Below are 15216 nucleotides of genomic sequence, written 5' to 3'. Positions count from 1 at the left end.
CAGCCAGTCTGTGGCAAAATCTAACCTAGAATCCCAGTCTTTTGACCCTTAGTCAAAGTTTTATTGAAGTTTTATTGTATCAGTCTGGCCTATAGGCGTATGGCTAGAATCCTTTGTGGAGGCAGCTAATTCCCTGAAACTTTATATAAAACTGTTCTTTCCTTAGGTCTTTGTTCTGTATCTAGAGAATTAAGTGTGAATACCATTTCTAAAGGGGATGCAAACATTTTGAAAGTCTTTCAGAATCTTCTCCTTTCTCCTTTTCAGAGTCCAGATGTCATTCAGAATTTGAAAATACTACCCATTCTGTCTTCAGGTCAGCCAAGTTTTACTTTCATCATCCAGTGCACCTACCAAGTGATCAAGATTTTTGCCATGAATCCTTAGGAAGGAGTGTTTTCATGAGACATTCTTGGAAAGATTTCTTTCAGCATCATCCAGACAAACAAAGAGAACACACTCGTCTTCCTTCACCTCACCAAAATGTGGAAAAGACGAAGGCAGATTATACCAGAATAGAGAGCCTCAGTATCAATGTAAACTTGGAAAACGAAGTGATGCATACTGCTAAAAGTCGGGCTAGAGATTATCCAAAAAGTGACAAACTAATTAATGATCAAAAAAAGGATCCTAAACTCACCCCAGAGCCAACAGCTCAGCACAGTGTGAGTTTGAATGAACTCTGGAACAAGTATCAGGAGCGACAGAGGCAAAAGAAACCTCCTGAGTTCAGTGACAGGAAAGAACTATCCTTGGTGGAACGACTTGATCGTTTGGCTAAACTTCTTCAGAATCCCATCACGTACTCTCTCCGGACCTCTGCAAGCACACCAGATGATAGCAGAGGAGAACGAGATGTTAAGGAATGGAGTGGTAGACAGCAACAGCAGAAAAACAAGCTTCAGAAAAAGAAGCGGTATAAGAGCCTAGAGAAATTCCATAAAACTGCAGGAGAGCTTAAAAAAAGCAAGGTGCTTTCTACTCATCAAGCTGGGAAACCCAATCAGATTAAAATTGAACAGATTAAATTTGATAAGTATATCCTGAGAAAACAGCCAGGTTTTCCTTACAGAAACAATACTTCTTCAGATTCTAGGCCCTCAGAGGAGAGTGAGCTGCTCACAGACACCCCCACCAACATTGTTTCCACTACCACTTCTCCGGTGGAATCAGATATGTTGACCCAAACAGATAGAGAGGTGACTCTGCATGAGAGGAGCAGCTCTGTTTCCACCATTGACACTGCCCGACTGATCCAAGCTTTTGGCCAAGAAAGAGTTTGTCTGTCACCCAGGCGAATTAAATTGTACAGCAGCCTCACCGACCATCAGAGGAGATTCTTTGAGAGGCGGAACAAGAAGAACAAGAAAGCACTGAATACGGCTCATCCCCAAATGACTTCTGAGCACACCAGAAGGAAACACATCCAGGTACATGGCTACAAATTCCATCTGGCAATGTGACTGCCTTTTTCACGGACTCTTTAGTTAAGCTTTGCACACAAGCGAAAAAAAAGCCAATTGCCCTTTCCTCACTATAACATTTCTTACCAGCTGGAAAAGAGTGAGAAAGTGTAGTACAGTGCTATTGTGAGTTGTCATTCTTTTCATCGACACTCAGTTACGAATTACCCTTTGGACGAAGGGCTTTGCTACTAAATGCTTCAGAATCTGCAAAGTAAACCCCTGACACAGGGGACTGCCAGTGTCGGATGTTCTCCATTCTGACCAAAAGTGCCTGGCTTTTTTTTATTCGTTCCTCCCTGTCTTTCAAGAAATTTTGAGGTGCTTTTAAACACATACACAGATACATACCCATATATACACTCACATACATACATAAGTAATACAGTAATGATTATTTTGAGTAAATGAAGATTTAGAATGGTAGAAAATTAAACTGAAGCCAGGGAGGGGTGAGCTACAACATGATTCTTAAAAATAAATAAATGAAGGGTTGGTAGTGATGGGAAGACAAGTTGAAGCCAGAGGAGAAGTCAATCAATATACCTATGGATATGGTTGCCAGAAGTAAGCCACAACTTTCACTCTGTTTTCTCACATTTGGTGTAGCTAGAATTTTGTGATCAATTACGTAAATCTGTAATATAAAAACAAACTAAATATTCAAAAGCGTTACAGATATTTCTTAAGACCTAAGAGAAATTTTTCTCATCTGTCCTCGTCAAGAAGGCACCATGGTATATAGAACAATCTTCAACAGCATCCTTACAAGAGATTCGGTAACAACACCCATAAGGTTAATATGACCTTAGGTTAGGGAGTTCGATCAAGGTACATTTCCAGGGGTCAGCAAGTGCAGACTGTTACTTTAACCCAAGAATAAAATTTAGGGTATCTAGAGCAGTGCTCTCCAAAGAAGGATGCTTGCAGAATGGGTCATTAGAGTATAGAAAGAGAGGTGTTAAAAAAAAAGTTAGATGTATATTTTTCTCAACCTTTAAAAATTTATATTTCTCTATATCTTTTATAATATATGAGTACAGTCATAATTTATAACTTATAAATATCTAATTTGGTAATTTGTGCTCAAAAATACTTTATCCGTAGGACTGCATGATTAAAAAATTTAGAGACTACTTGTCTAGAGGAAAGGAGGCACAAGACATTCAGATAGTTTGCCATAAATATTTCTCATAATTGAGTTTTGGTAGGTATTAAATGATAATGATTTACATTTACATGTGTAAATGGTACAATATGACCTTTTTTCTTTAAAGTAGGTGAAGAATTGGGAATGATATGGAGGAAGGCTTTTTGTTCCATTAGAGGAGATAGGGGAAAAAAATCGTGGTAGAGGGTTTTTTGTGTGTGGTGAAACACACACTTTACATAAAGCTTACAATTTAACCATTTTAAAGTGTACAGTTCAGTGGCACTGAGTTTCACAGTGTTTTACATTAGCACCACAATCTGGTTTGTGTACTCTTTCATCCCTCTAATGGACACTTCATAATCATTAAGCACTCACTCTCTGGTGCCTATTCTGTATATTTCATATAAATGAAATGATAGAGTATGTAACCTTTATGTCAGACTTCTATCACTTTAGCATATTTTTGAGATTCATCCATGTCCTAGCATGTATCAGTACTTTATTGTTTTTATGGCTGGATAATATTTCATTGCATGTATATACTACATTTTATTTATCCATTCATCTGTTCATGGACATTGAGGTTGTTTCCATCTTTTGGCTACTGTAAAAGACAAAGCAGATAGGAACATTTGTATGTAAGTTTTTATTTAAACACCTATTTACAGTTCTTTTTGGGTATATACTTAGGAGTGGAAGTATTGGGTCATATGGTAATTCTGTGTTTAGCTTACTAATTAATTATCAAACTGTTTTCCGCAGAGGATACACCATTTTATATTCCCACCAGCAATGTCTGAGGGTTCCAATTTCTCTATATTCACCAGCTATATTTTTATTTACTTAGTTTTGTGGCATTTTGTTGCGATGCTAGTAAGTATAAAGTGGTATCTCATTCTCGTTATTTTAATTGTGGTTTTGATTTGCCTTTCCCTTTCCTAATAGCTAATGACATTAAACATCTTTCTTTGTGCTTGTTGGCCATATATATGTTCTTTGGAGAAATGTCTGTTCAGGTGTTTGCCCACTTAAGTTGTTTATCTTTTTGTTTTTGAATTGCAAGAATTTTTTATATATTCTGGATTGTAGATTCTTTTTTTTTTTTTTTTTTAAGATTTTATTTATCTGTTTGACAGAGACACAGTGAGAGAGGGAACAAAACCAGGGAGAGTCAAAGAGGGAGGAGCAGGCTTTCTTTAGAGCAGGGAGCCTGATGCAGGGCTTGATCCCAGGACCCTGGGATCATGTCCTGAGCTGAAGCCAGACACTTAACGACTGAGCCACCCAGCCACCCCTGGACTGTAGATCCATATTGGATATGTAATTTGCAAATATTTGCTCCCACTCGCTGGGTTATCTTTTCACTTGCTTATTACTGTCCTTTGATGTGTTTACCTTTGATGAAGTCCTATTTTTTTCTTTTGTTGCTTGTGCTTTTGTTGTTTTATCTAAGAGACCATTGATTTCTTGAAGATTTGAAGATTGAAGATTTATCACTATATTTTCTTTCAAGACTTTATATACTTGTTAGCTCTTCCCTTTGCATATTTGATATATATTGGGTTAATTTTTATGTATGATATGACATCATTCTTTTCCACAGGGATATCCTGTTGTCCTAGCACCAGTAGTTAAAAAGACTTTTCTTTCCCCATTGAATGGTCTTGGCACTTTTGTCAAAAATCAATTGACGATAGATTTGAAGGTTTGTTTCTGAGCCCTCAGTTGTATTCCTTTGATCTACGTGCTTATCTGTATTCCATTACTGCAGTATATTTGATAACTGTATCTTTGTAGTAAGTTTTAAAATTGAGATGCATGAGTTTTCCAGTTTTGTTCTTTTTCAAGACTACTTTGGCTATTCAGCTCCCTTGTATTTCCAAATGAATTTCAAAATCAGCTTTTCCATTTCTGCCTAAAGTTCATTGGGATTTTGGTATTAATTGCTTCAAATCTGTAGATTGGTTTTGAGTTTATTCCCATCTTAACATTAAGCTTTCCAGTCTGTGAATACAAAATACCTGTCAATTTATTTAGGTTTTTAATTTCTTCTAGCAATGTTTTGTAGTTTTCGTTGTCTAAGTCTTGCACCTTCATGGTTAAATTTATTCATATTTGATTTTTTTTTTGTTCTCTTTCTTTTTTCTTAATTGTGGTAAAATACATATAACAGAATTTATTATCTTATCCATTTGTAAGTGTGCAGCTTGGTGGTACTAGGTACATTCATATCACTGTGCAAACATTACCATCTTCCAGAACTCTTTTTCATCTTGCAGAACTGAAACTCTGTACCCACTCAAACAATTCCTCATTCCACCTAATGCTCAACCTCTGGCAGCCACCATTCTATTTTCTGTCTCTATGAATTGGACTACTCTAGGTACTTCATATAAATGAAATCATATATTATTTGACTTGCAGGGTGATTTCATTTAGCAAAATATCCTCAAGGCTCATCCATTATGTAACATATAACAGGATTTTCTTATTTTTGAAGGGTGAATGATATTCCTGTGTACAATATGGCACATTTTGCTTATCTATGCAACTATCTATAGGCAGTTGGGTTACTCCATCTTTTGACTATTGTGAATAATGTTGCTGTGTGTGTAAATGGTATTTGCAGATATCTGGGTGTGCAAAAATATGGGTGTGCAAATATCTGTTCAAGAGCCTGCTTTTAGTTTAGGGGGTATATAGCCAGAAGTGGAATGGCTGAATCATATGATAATTCTATTTTTAATTATTTGAGGAGCCACCATACTGTTTTCCACAGCAGCTGCACCCATTTTACAGTCCCACCAGCAGTGCACAAGTGTTCCAATTTCTCCACATTTTTGCCAACACTTGTTATGTTTTTTTATAGCAGCCATCCTAAGGGGTGTGAAGTGGTATGTCATTGTGTTTCGATTTGCAATTCCCTAATGATTAGTGATGTTGAACATCTTAATGTGCTTATTAGCTATTTGGATATCATCTCTGGACAAATATCTATTCTAGTCCTATGCCTGTTTTTTACTCAAATTTGTTGTTGAGTCGTAGGAGTTCTTTATATATTCTGGATGTTAGCCTCTTCTACCTAATTTGTAATATTCTTTCTTACTCTGTGAATTGCCTTTTCACTCTGTTGATTTTGTCCTTGCATACACAGGCATTTTTAGTTTAGATGTAATCCAGTTTGTCTATTTTTGCTTTTGGTGCCTGTGCTTTTGGTGTCATATCCAGGAAATCATTGCCAAATGCAATGTCATTAAGGTTTTATTCTGTTTTCTTCTAAGAGTTTTTAATCCATTTTGAGGTAATTTTTTGTATATGGTGCAAAGTAAGTCTCCAACTTATTCTTCTGCATGTGGATATCTAATTGTTTCAGCCCCATTTGTTGAAAAAAGACTTCCCCATTGAATGGTCTTGGCACCCTTATCAAAACTCATTTAACAATATATGTGAGGGTTTATTTCTGGGCTTTCTATTCTGTTGGCCTTTATGTCTTTCTTTATGCCAATACCATGCTGTCTTGGGTTTACTGTATATTGGTAATAAATTTTGAAATCAGAAAGTGTCAGACCTACAACTTTTTCTTCTTTTTCAAGAGTGTTTTGGCTATTCAGAGTCCCTTGAAATTCCATATTAATTTTAGTAAAGTTTTTCTTTTTGATGCTATTTTAAGTATAATTGTTTTCTTACATTGTTTACTGCTAGTATATAGATACATAATGAATTTTTGCATGTTGGTTTTGTAACTTTACTGAATTCATTTGTTAACTCCTAACAGTTCTCTTGTGGACTCTTTAGGATTTTCTGCATATAAGATCATGTCATCTGTGAATAGAGATAATATTACTTCCTCCTTTCCAATGTGGGTACCCATTATTTATTTTTCTTGCCTAATTGGTCTCACTAGAACTTCCAGATCAACAGTGTCAAATAGAAGTGGCAAAAGAGGACATCATAGTCTTGTTCATGATCTTAGAAAAAAAGCATTTAGTCTTTCACCATTGAGAATGATGTTAGCTTTGGGTTTTCATACATGATTTTTATCCTGTTAAGGAAGTTCCCCCTTTTTTTTTCTTTTTTGTTGAGTAATTTTAACATAAAAGGGTTGTGGTTTTTGCCAGATGCATCAGCGTCTACTGGGATGATCACATGGGTCTTTTTTTACTTTTATTCTATTAATATGGTATATATTGATAATCATGTATTGAACCAACCTTGCATTCCTGTGATAAATCCTTAACTGTTCCTTTGTCTTGATACATAATTCTTGTCATCTGCTACTAGATTCACTTTGCTAGAATTTTGAAGAGGATTTTTGCATCTCTATTTCTAAATGATAATTAACCTATAATTTTCTTAAGATATGTTTGTCTGCTGCCTCATAGAATGAGTTAGGACATTGTTCCCTCATCGTCTATTTTTTGGATGAGTTTGGGAAGATCTAGTGTTAATAATTGATGCTTTCTTTAAATGTTTGGTAGAATTCATTAGTGAAGGCACTAGTCGTGCATTTTTCTTTGGGGGAATGTTTATTGATGATTCAATCTCTTTGTTGTTTAAGTCTACTCAGATTTTGTTTCTCCTTGAGTCAGTTTTTGTAGTGTGTGTGTTTCTAAGAATTTATCCACCCCTGTTGTTTTCTAGTCACTATTTCATTTATCTCCACTTAATCTTTATGATTTACTTCTGCTTCCTTTGGGTTTAGTTTGTTCTTTTTTTCCCAGTTCCTTACAGTTTAAAGTTAGATTACTGATTTGAAATTACCATTTAATGTAAGCAATGAATCACTAAATCCTACACCCGAAACAGATATTACACTGTATGTTAACTAACTGGAATTTAAATAAAAACTTGGAAGAAAAAATTATGAAATTATTATTATTTTTCAGTATAGGTGTTTACCACTATAAATTTCCTCTGAGCACTGCTTTTGTAGATAAGAATTTTTTTCTAAATTAAGCCTTTACTGCATTCCAAAGTTTTGGTATGTTTTCATTTTCGTTCATCTCAAAGTATTTTCTAATTTCCCTTATAATTTCTTTTTTGACCATTAATAGTTTGACCATTTAATTACCACACTTTTGTTTTCCAAATTTCTTTCTGTTACTGATTTCTAGTTTTAGTCCACTGTGGTCAAAGAATAAACTTGGTATTATTTCAGTCCTTTTAAATTTATTATGACTTGTTTTATAGCCTAGCATATGGTCTCTTGTGGAGAATTTTCATGTGCACTTGAGAGGATTGTGCTGTTGTTGGTTGGAGTGTTGTATATATATCTATTGGGTCTAGTTGGTTTATAGTGTTATTCAAGTCCTCTGTATCCTTACTGGTCTCTCTTTTTTTTTTTTTTTTTTTAAGATTTTATTTATTTATTTGACTGACAGAGATCCCAAGTAGGCGCAGAGAAAGAGGGGGAAGCAGGCTCCCTGCTGAGCAGAGAACCCGATGCGGGGCTGAATCCCAGAGTCTCAGGATCATGACCAGAGTCAAAGGCAGAAGCTTTAACTAACTGAGCCACCCAGGCGCCCCTCCTTACGTCTTTTATCTAGTTTTACTATCATATTGAAAGTGATGTATTGAAGTCTGCTGCTATTAATGTGGAACTGTTTCTCGACTCAGTTCTGTCCATTTTTGCTTCATGTTTTGAAGTTCCGTTGTCAGCTGTGTATGTCCATAATTGTTATATTTTCTTCATGGGTTGACCCTCTTATCAATAAATAATCCCCTGCTTTATCTCTTATAATGATTTTTAACTCAAAGTCTCTTTTTTCTGGTATTAGTAGAGCCACCCACCTTTCTTTTCATTACTACTATTTGCATGGGATATCTTTTCCATCCTTTTACTTTCAAATACTGTGTCTTTGGATCTAAAATGAGTCTTTTTCAAAATGGAGGGAGATATGGGGGACAGCAAGGGGATGGCAGTTTGGGCTGTACATCTTTTATGAGATTGGTTGAGGACCCTGTCCTTCTCTGGTGGGTGCTGTGGAGGGTCCAGAGCAGAATGACTTCATTCCATTAGTAACATCTGGTAAAAATGGTATGGCACCAATAACATTCCCAATATAGTCTACCACACCCTGACATTTGCCAGGATAAATGTGTGATAAAGACAAGACAGACTTTGTGATAAAAACACATGGATTTCTTTCTCACCCAGAAGTCCTAACTGCATGGGTTCTCAAAGTAGTGGCCTGGGATTGGAGGGTATTACCAGAACAACACACATATCTGACAGTTTCTGATGAAAGGAACTACTAGAGTAGCAGCAACAACAAATCCTGTTCTTGAGAATATAAGATTGAATCTAATTGAAATGGGCTAAAACATCAGTCGCACTCCATGTCATTTTAAACTACAATTGAGCCTTGAACAGCATGGATATGACCAACATAGGTGTAAAATATCCACTTATATGCAGATTTTTTTCAATATAATTCTATACTGCAAATGTATTTTCTCATTTAATGATAACATTTTTCTTTTCTCTAGCTTTATTATAAGAATACAGTTTATAACATATATAATATCTATGATGTATAAAATATAGGTTAATCAACTGTTTATGTTATAAGGCTTCTGGTCAGTAGTAGGCTATTAGTTAATTTGGGTAGAGTCAAACGTTAGACATGGATTTTCTGCTGCCTTCAGGGGTCAGCACCCCTTTTTCCTGTGTTGTTCAAGGGTCAACTGTATAAGAAAACAGCCTCAATGCAGGTGTCTGTATGACCCCATTAAATTGCCTTAGATGGGGAACCTGTGGCTCAGTCAGTTGAATGTCCAACTCTTGATTTCAGCTCAGGTCCTGATCTCAGGGTCATGAGGTCAAGTCCCTGTCTGGCTCTGTGATCAGCAGAGAGTCTGCTTGAGATTTTCCCTCTGCTCCTCCCCTCCCAAAACAAATAAATCTTTAAAAATATTTTACCTTAGTTTTTGAAATGAATGAATTAATGAAGTCTTTTTTAGATGACACATAAGTGGATCATGTTTTTTCAAATCCATTTTGCCATCTCTGCCTTCTAATTGGAGAGTTTAATCTGTTTACATTTAAAATAATTACTGATAGGAAAGGACTTACTTTGGCAATTTTGCCATTTGTTTATGTCTTATATAAATTTCTTATTTTTCAATTCCTCAATTCCTGCCTTCCTTTATATTTAACTGATGTCCTGTAATGAACCATTTTGATCCCTGTCTCATTTCCTTTCCTTTATATTTATTTTCATAGTACTTACCTTGGGGATACAATTAATATCTTACATATATAACATAATATATAACATGAAATGATACCAATCTAGCTTAAATAATATGTAAAAACTCCCACTTATGTATCTCTTGGCCTCTCACCCTTTTATTTATTTTTTAAGACTTTATTTGTTATTTTTTAAGATTTGATTTATTTATTTGAGAGAGCATGAGCAGGGGGAGGGGCAGAGGGAGAGGGAGAAGCAGACTCCCCACTGAGTAGGGAGCCCGATGCAGAGCTCAATCCCAGGACTCCAGGATCTTGACCTGAACCAAAGGCAGATGCTTAACTGACTGAGCCACCTAGGTACCCCTGCCTCTTACCCTTTTAATTGTTACATTCACAGATTACATCTTTAGACTTTCCGTACCCATTAACATAGATTTATAATTATTTTTTTGCATTTCTTTTTTTTTTTTTTTTGAGAAAGAGAATGTTTGTGCATGTGAGTTGGGGAGGGGCAGAGGGAGAGAGAGAGAGAATCCCAAGCAGACTCCACACCTAGCATGGAGCCCAAGATGGGGCTCTGTCTCATGACCTGAGCCAATATCAAGAGTTGGACACTTAACCAACTGAGCCACCTAGGTGCCCCTGTACATTTATCTTTAAAATCTTATAGGGAAAGAAAAGGGAGTTACAAACCAGAAGTACAATATTACTGACCTTCATATTTACCTATGTATTTACATTTACCAGTGTTATTTCTTCATAGGGCATCATATGGTTTTATTGCTCCACATGTTGCCTCTTGTTCTTTCATTTCAGCCTGAAGGAGTCCCTTTAGCATTTCTTGTAGGCCAAGTGTTCCAGTAATGAATTCTTTCAACTTTTGTTTATCTGGGAGTATCTTAATTTCACCTTCATTCTTGAAAGATAGTTTTGCCAGACACAGATTTCTTTTTTCAGATTTTCACACCACTTTAAATGTTATCCTACCGCCTGTTGGCCTCCAACATTTCTTATGAGAAAGTGACAGTTAAACTTACTGATGATCCCTTCTATGTTATGAGTCTCTTCACTCTTACGGCTTCAGCGTTCTTTCTTTGACTTTTAAGAGTTTGATTATTATGTATCTTGGTGTGGAGCTTGTCCTACTAGTTCATTGAACTAATTCAATTTTAGATTCATGTCTTTTATCAAATTTGGGGAGTTTCCAACCATTATTTCTTCAGATACTCTTTTTGACTCTTCCTATCTCTTCTCCTTTTGACACTCCCACCATCCATGTCATGGAAGCTCCTATGCTATTCTATAAGTCTCTTAGACTCTGTTGGTTTACCTTTATTCTGTTTTTATTCTGTCCCTCAGACTGGATAATTTCATTTATCTTACCCTCAAATTCATGGATTCATCTATCTATTCAAATATGCTGTTGAACTACTCTGGTGAATTTTTCATTTCAGTTATTTTACTTTTCAGCTTCATAATTTCTATTTGTTTCTTTTTTGTTTTTCTTTATTGATAATCTGTATTTGGTAAAACATTCTCCTTGTTTATTTATCCATATTTTCCTTTAGCTCTTCAAGCATATTTAGGATATATTTAGTTGATATAAAGTCTTTGTATAGTTTAAAAAAAAAAAAGTCTCTGTATAGTAAGTCCAGTGTCTGTGCTTCCTGGTGGGAAGTTTCTGTCATTTTTTTTCCTTGAAGTGTCCCACACTTTCTTGTTTGGATGTCTTGTAATTTTGGGTTGAAAACCTGACATTTTGAATATCATGATGTGGTAACTCTGGATATCAAATTATCCTTCCCACTCCGTAGGGTTTGTTGTTACTGTTTGTTGTGGGTTAAAGTTGTTGGTATGTTTAGTGACTTTTTGTTTGTTTGTTTAGTGACTTTTCTAAACTATTTTTATACAGATTGTACTTTTGGTCTCTGATGTCTCTGTTTCTTTAGTTCATTAGTCAGTTAGTTGTCTGACAGATTGCCTTAAGTGCCCGGAATCAAGAGAAAGCAAAAAAGAAAGAAGGAAAGGGGGTGGGATTTCCCCAGCTTTTTGTAGATTATCTTTGTATTAGGTACTCCAGTGCTTAGATAGGCCATTTATAACTCTGCCTTAGTCAAATTTCCAGCTTGCACTGAACCTATAGATCAGCCAATTGTAAAACCTTATAGTCTTCTTAGGTCTTTTCTGCACATGCATTCCGCCCTGTGCATGCACTTTCTAGTTTCCCTGGGGCTCATGGGAGATTTTCAAAACCCCATTTCCCCAAAATTCTCACTGTTTTTCTCCCTGGCTTTAGTGTGCCTGGGGTTTCAACCAACTTTTATTGATTGATTGATTGATTGATTGATCGCCCTATGCAGTAATGCCTTTTTCACTTAGTTTTCAGTTTTTTCAAGGAAATCCTGTCCTTTAAAATGCCCTAAAAGAGTTCCAAGTTTAGTGAAACGAAGATAGGCCCACTTGTGTCAGTCCTTTAGGGAATACCCAGGCAAGTTCAAAGAAGCAATTCCTTGGGAAAAAGAGACTCTGTGCTTCCTTTGGAAGCAAGTACCTACACTGTGAATGCAGGCTACTGTCTTTAATGCCATGCCTGGGAAAGGTAAGTTAAAAGCCACAAAGCTCACCTATCTTGTTTAGGTGGCCTTGCTCTTGCTTAAGTTTTCACTTAATTGCCAGAAACCTTTGACTATCTTCTAGAATTCTGATGAGGTTGGTTTTTTGACAGTTCTTGCCAGGTTTTTTGGTCCCTGGAGGTCCTTATTCTCCTGATTTTGCTAACATCCCTCCAAGGTAGTTTTATACCCTTCCCACAACAGCTACTGTTCCTGTTTTCTGGGTCTTCATGCACTATAATAGACATTTGAATAAATTCTTCTTTTTCCTGGTGGAGTTTATAGAGAAATAGCAAGAAGGTGCAGAGTTCCCCGATTGCTATAGCTCTCAAGGGCTTCACATTCTTGCCAGTGTATACTTGAGCTCCATTTAATCCAGTCTCCATCCTTCTTAATATTGTCCAGTTGTATCTCTTCCAGATGATCTGGTGCTCATGTCTCATGTCTCCCTGCAGGCAACGGTTTCTCCTTAGTAAGATTTTGGGCCAAGGTTGACCTATGACCTCAACTTTCTGATGGCTTCAAGGAAGTCATGAACTTAAAATTAATACACTTTTTTTGGTGGTGGTAGTAGTGGCGGTGGTGGTGCTGACGGTGGTGGTGTTATAAGAATGGAGGGCTGCTTTATCTGACTGTCTAGATCCCTAAATGGAAAAAATATATGTGTATATATATTAGATTTAAGTTTGTAGTATTTGTATTAGTAGTATTTTCTAGATGTTCTATAATTATAGCTTTGGATTTCCTGTTTGACCCAAAAAGAAAGTTTAGGGAATAATTTTTTTTAATTAAAATTCTTAAAGTTGGCTTTATTGTCACTACATATGAACTTATAGTTTCAAAGTATTGTGATCAGAGATTGTACTCAGTTCTATTTCTCTTTTAAGCATATTATAGAGATCTTCTTTGTGGCTTAATGTATGAACAACTACTTGGGTATTGTAAAAGAGGTGGAGTCTCCATATAGAGTATGACATTCCAGTTATATCCAGTAATTCACCTTTATTAATTATATTTTTCCCAAATACTGGTTTCTTTGGTCTGTTAAGGACTTTAAAGAGTGTACTTAGGGTACGTGGCTGGCTCAGTCAGCAGAGCATACGACTCTTGACCTTGGGAGTTCAAGCCCCACATTGGATGTAGAGCTTACATTAAAAAAAAAAAAAAAGCTGCAGTGTTGCCATGCACAAGAGTTGGATAGACGCACAAGCTTAAAAGATTGATGGTAAATAAATGGGAGTTGGCAAAAAAGGTGGTTTTTTTTTTTAAGTAATTATCATATGGTTTCACTTATTTGTGGAGCATTAGGAATAACACCGAGGACATGGGGAGATGGAGAGGAGAAGGGACTTGGGGGAAATTGGAGGGGGAGACAAACCATGAGAGACTGTGGACTCTGAGAAAACTTACGGTTTTGGAGGGGAAGGGGTGATAGGTTGGGTGAGCCTGATGGTGGGTATTGTGGAGGGCATGTATTGCATGGAGCACCGGGTGTGGTGCATAAACAATGAATTCTGGAACACTGTGACAGCATTTAAAAGGTATTGTTTTGGTGGGTAAAAAAAAAAAAAGTATATTTGAAGGTTGATTTGTCTTCATGGTAATTAACGGTTTATATGTATATGTTTATTTTATGTCTGGCACATAAACATTCGTGATACTTTTTTATTCACTGTGAATTATACCATAAATCATACAAAGTAAGTTTTACTTTCCATTTTTAATGTTTTACCTTTGATTCCACTTCAGTACAGTTTTTAAGACTTTACATTTGCCTAGTTGCTCTTTGCCTGTCCTTCTACCTTTAGCCTTTCTGGGTCACTTTGCTCAAGTCTAAGTAGCATCTAGTTAAATTTAACTTTTTTCCCCAACAAATTTAAGCATTCTTTTTTGGGGGGTAAATTTATTCTACTTAACTGTGAGGTTATAACAAATACGTTTAGGTTAAATTTTATTACCCTTATTTTTTTCCTGTTCTGATATGTTTATTATGCAAAATTCCATTTCAGACCAAGGCAAGTGAACTTTTTAATGTGGTTAAAAAAAAAAGTGACAAAAAAGTTATCATCTTAACCATTTTTAAAAATGTAAAATTCAGTAGTATTAAGTATATTAACATTGTCATGAAACAGATCTCCAGGGGCACCTGGGAGGCTCAGTGGGTTAAAGCCTCTGTCTTCGGCTCAGGTCATGGTCTCAGGGTCCTGGGATCGAGCCCCGCGTCGGGTTCTCTCTGCTCCGCGGGGAGCCTGCTCCCCCGCCCCTCTGCCTGCCTCTCTGCTTGTGATCTCTCTCTGTCAAATAAATAAATAAAATCTTTAAAAAAAAAAAAGAAAGAAAGAAAAGAAACAGATCTCCAGAATTTTTTCATATTATAATAAGGAAGATCTATACCCATTAAATAACAACTCTCCCTTTCCCCCACGCTGAGCCCCTGGTTCTACTTGATTTTAGATAACTTCATATAAGTGGAATCACAGAGTATTTGTCTTTTAGTAACAGGTTTACTTTACTTAGCATAATGTCTTCAAGGTTCATCTATGTTGTACCATGTGACAGGATTTTTTTTTTTAATTCATTTATTTAACAGAGAGGGAACACAAGCAGGGGGAGTCGGAGAGGGAGAAGCAGGCTTCGCCCTGATGCAGGGCTCAATCCCAGGATCCTGGGATCATGACCTGAGCCGAAGGCAGACACCCAATGACCGAGCCACCCAGGTGCCCCAGGATTTTCTTACCTTTTAAGGCTGAATAATCCATTGTATAAATATACCACATTTTGTTTATCCATTCA

General features: G+C 36.3%; 1 protein-coding gene across 7 annotated transcripts in view; it reads left to right on the top strand.

The window, feature by feature from the left end:
* Positions 1 to 15216, top strand: part of ALMS1 (ALMS1 centrosome and basal body associated protein) — a 206604-nt gene that overhangs the window by 167931 nt on the left and 23457 nt on the right. For all 7 annotated transcript variants that reach the window (XM_032873632.1, XM_032873630.1, XM_032873631.1 and 4 more), the window contains one exon: positions 268 to 1430. In XM_032873632.1, coding sequence (XP_032729523.1) covers positions 268 to 1430 — 1163 coding nt within the window. The remainder of the gene's footprint in view (positions 1 to 267; positions 1431 to 15216) is intronic.

Source organism: Lontra canadensis, unplaced genomic scaffold, assembly GCF_010015895.1.
Source record: "Lontra canadensis isolate GAN:19392208 unplaced genomic scaffold, GSC_riverotter_1.0 scaffold50, whole genome shotgun sequence".
In the NCBI taxonomy this organism is placed as follows: Eukaryota; Metazoa; Chordata; class Mammalia; order Carnivora; family Mustelidae; genus Lontra; species Lontra canadensis.
Note: the sequence above shows the minus strand (reverse complement) of the source record. Positions and strands in the feature narration are given on the sequence as shown.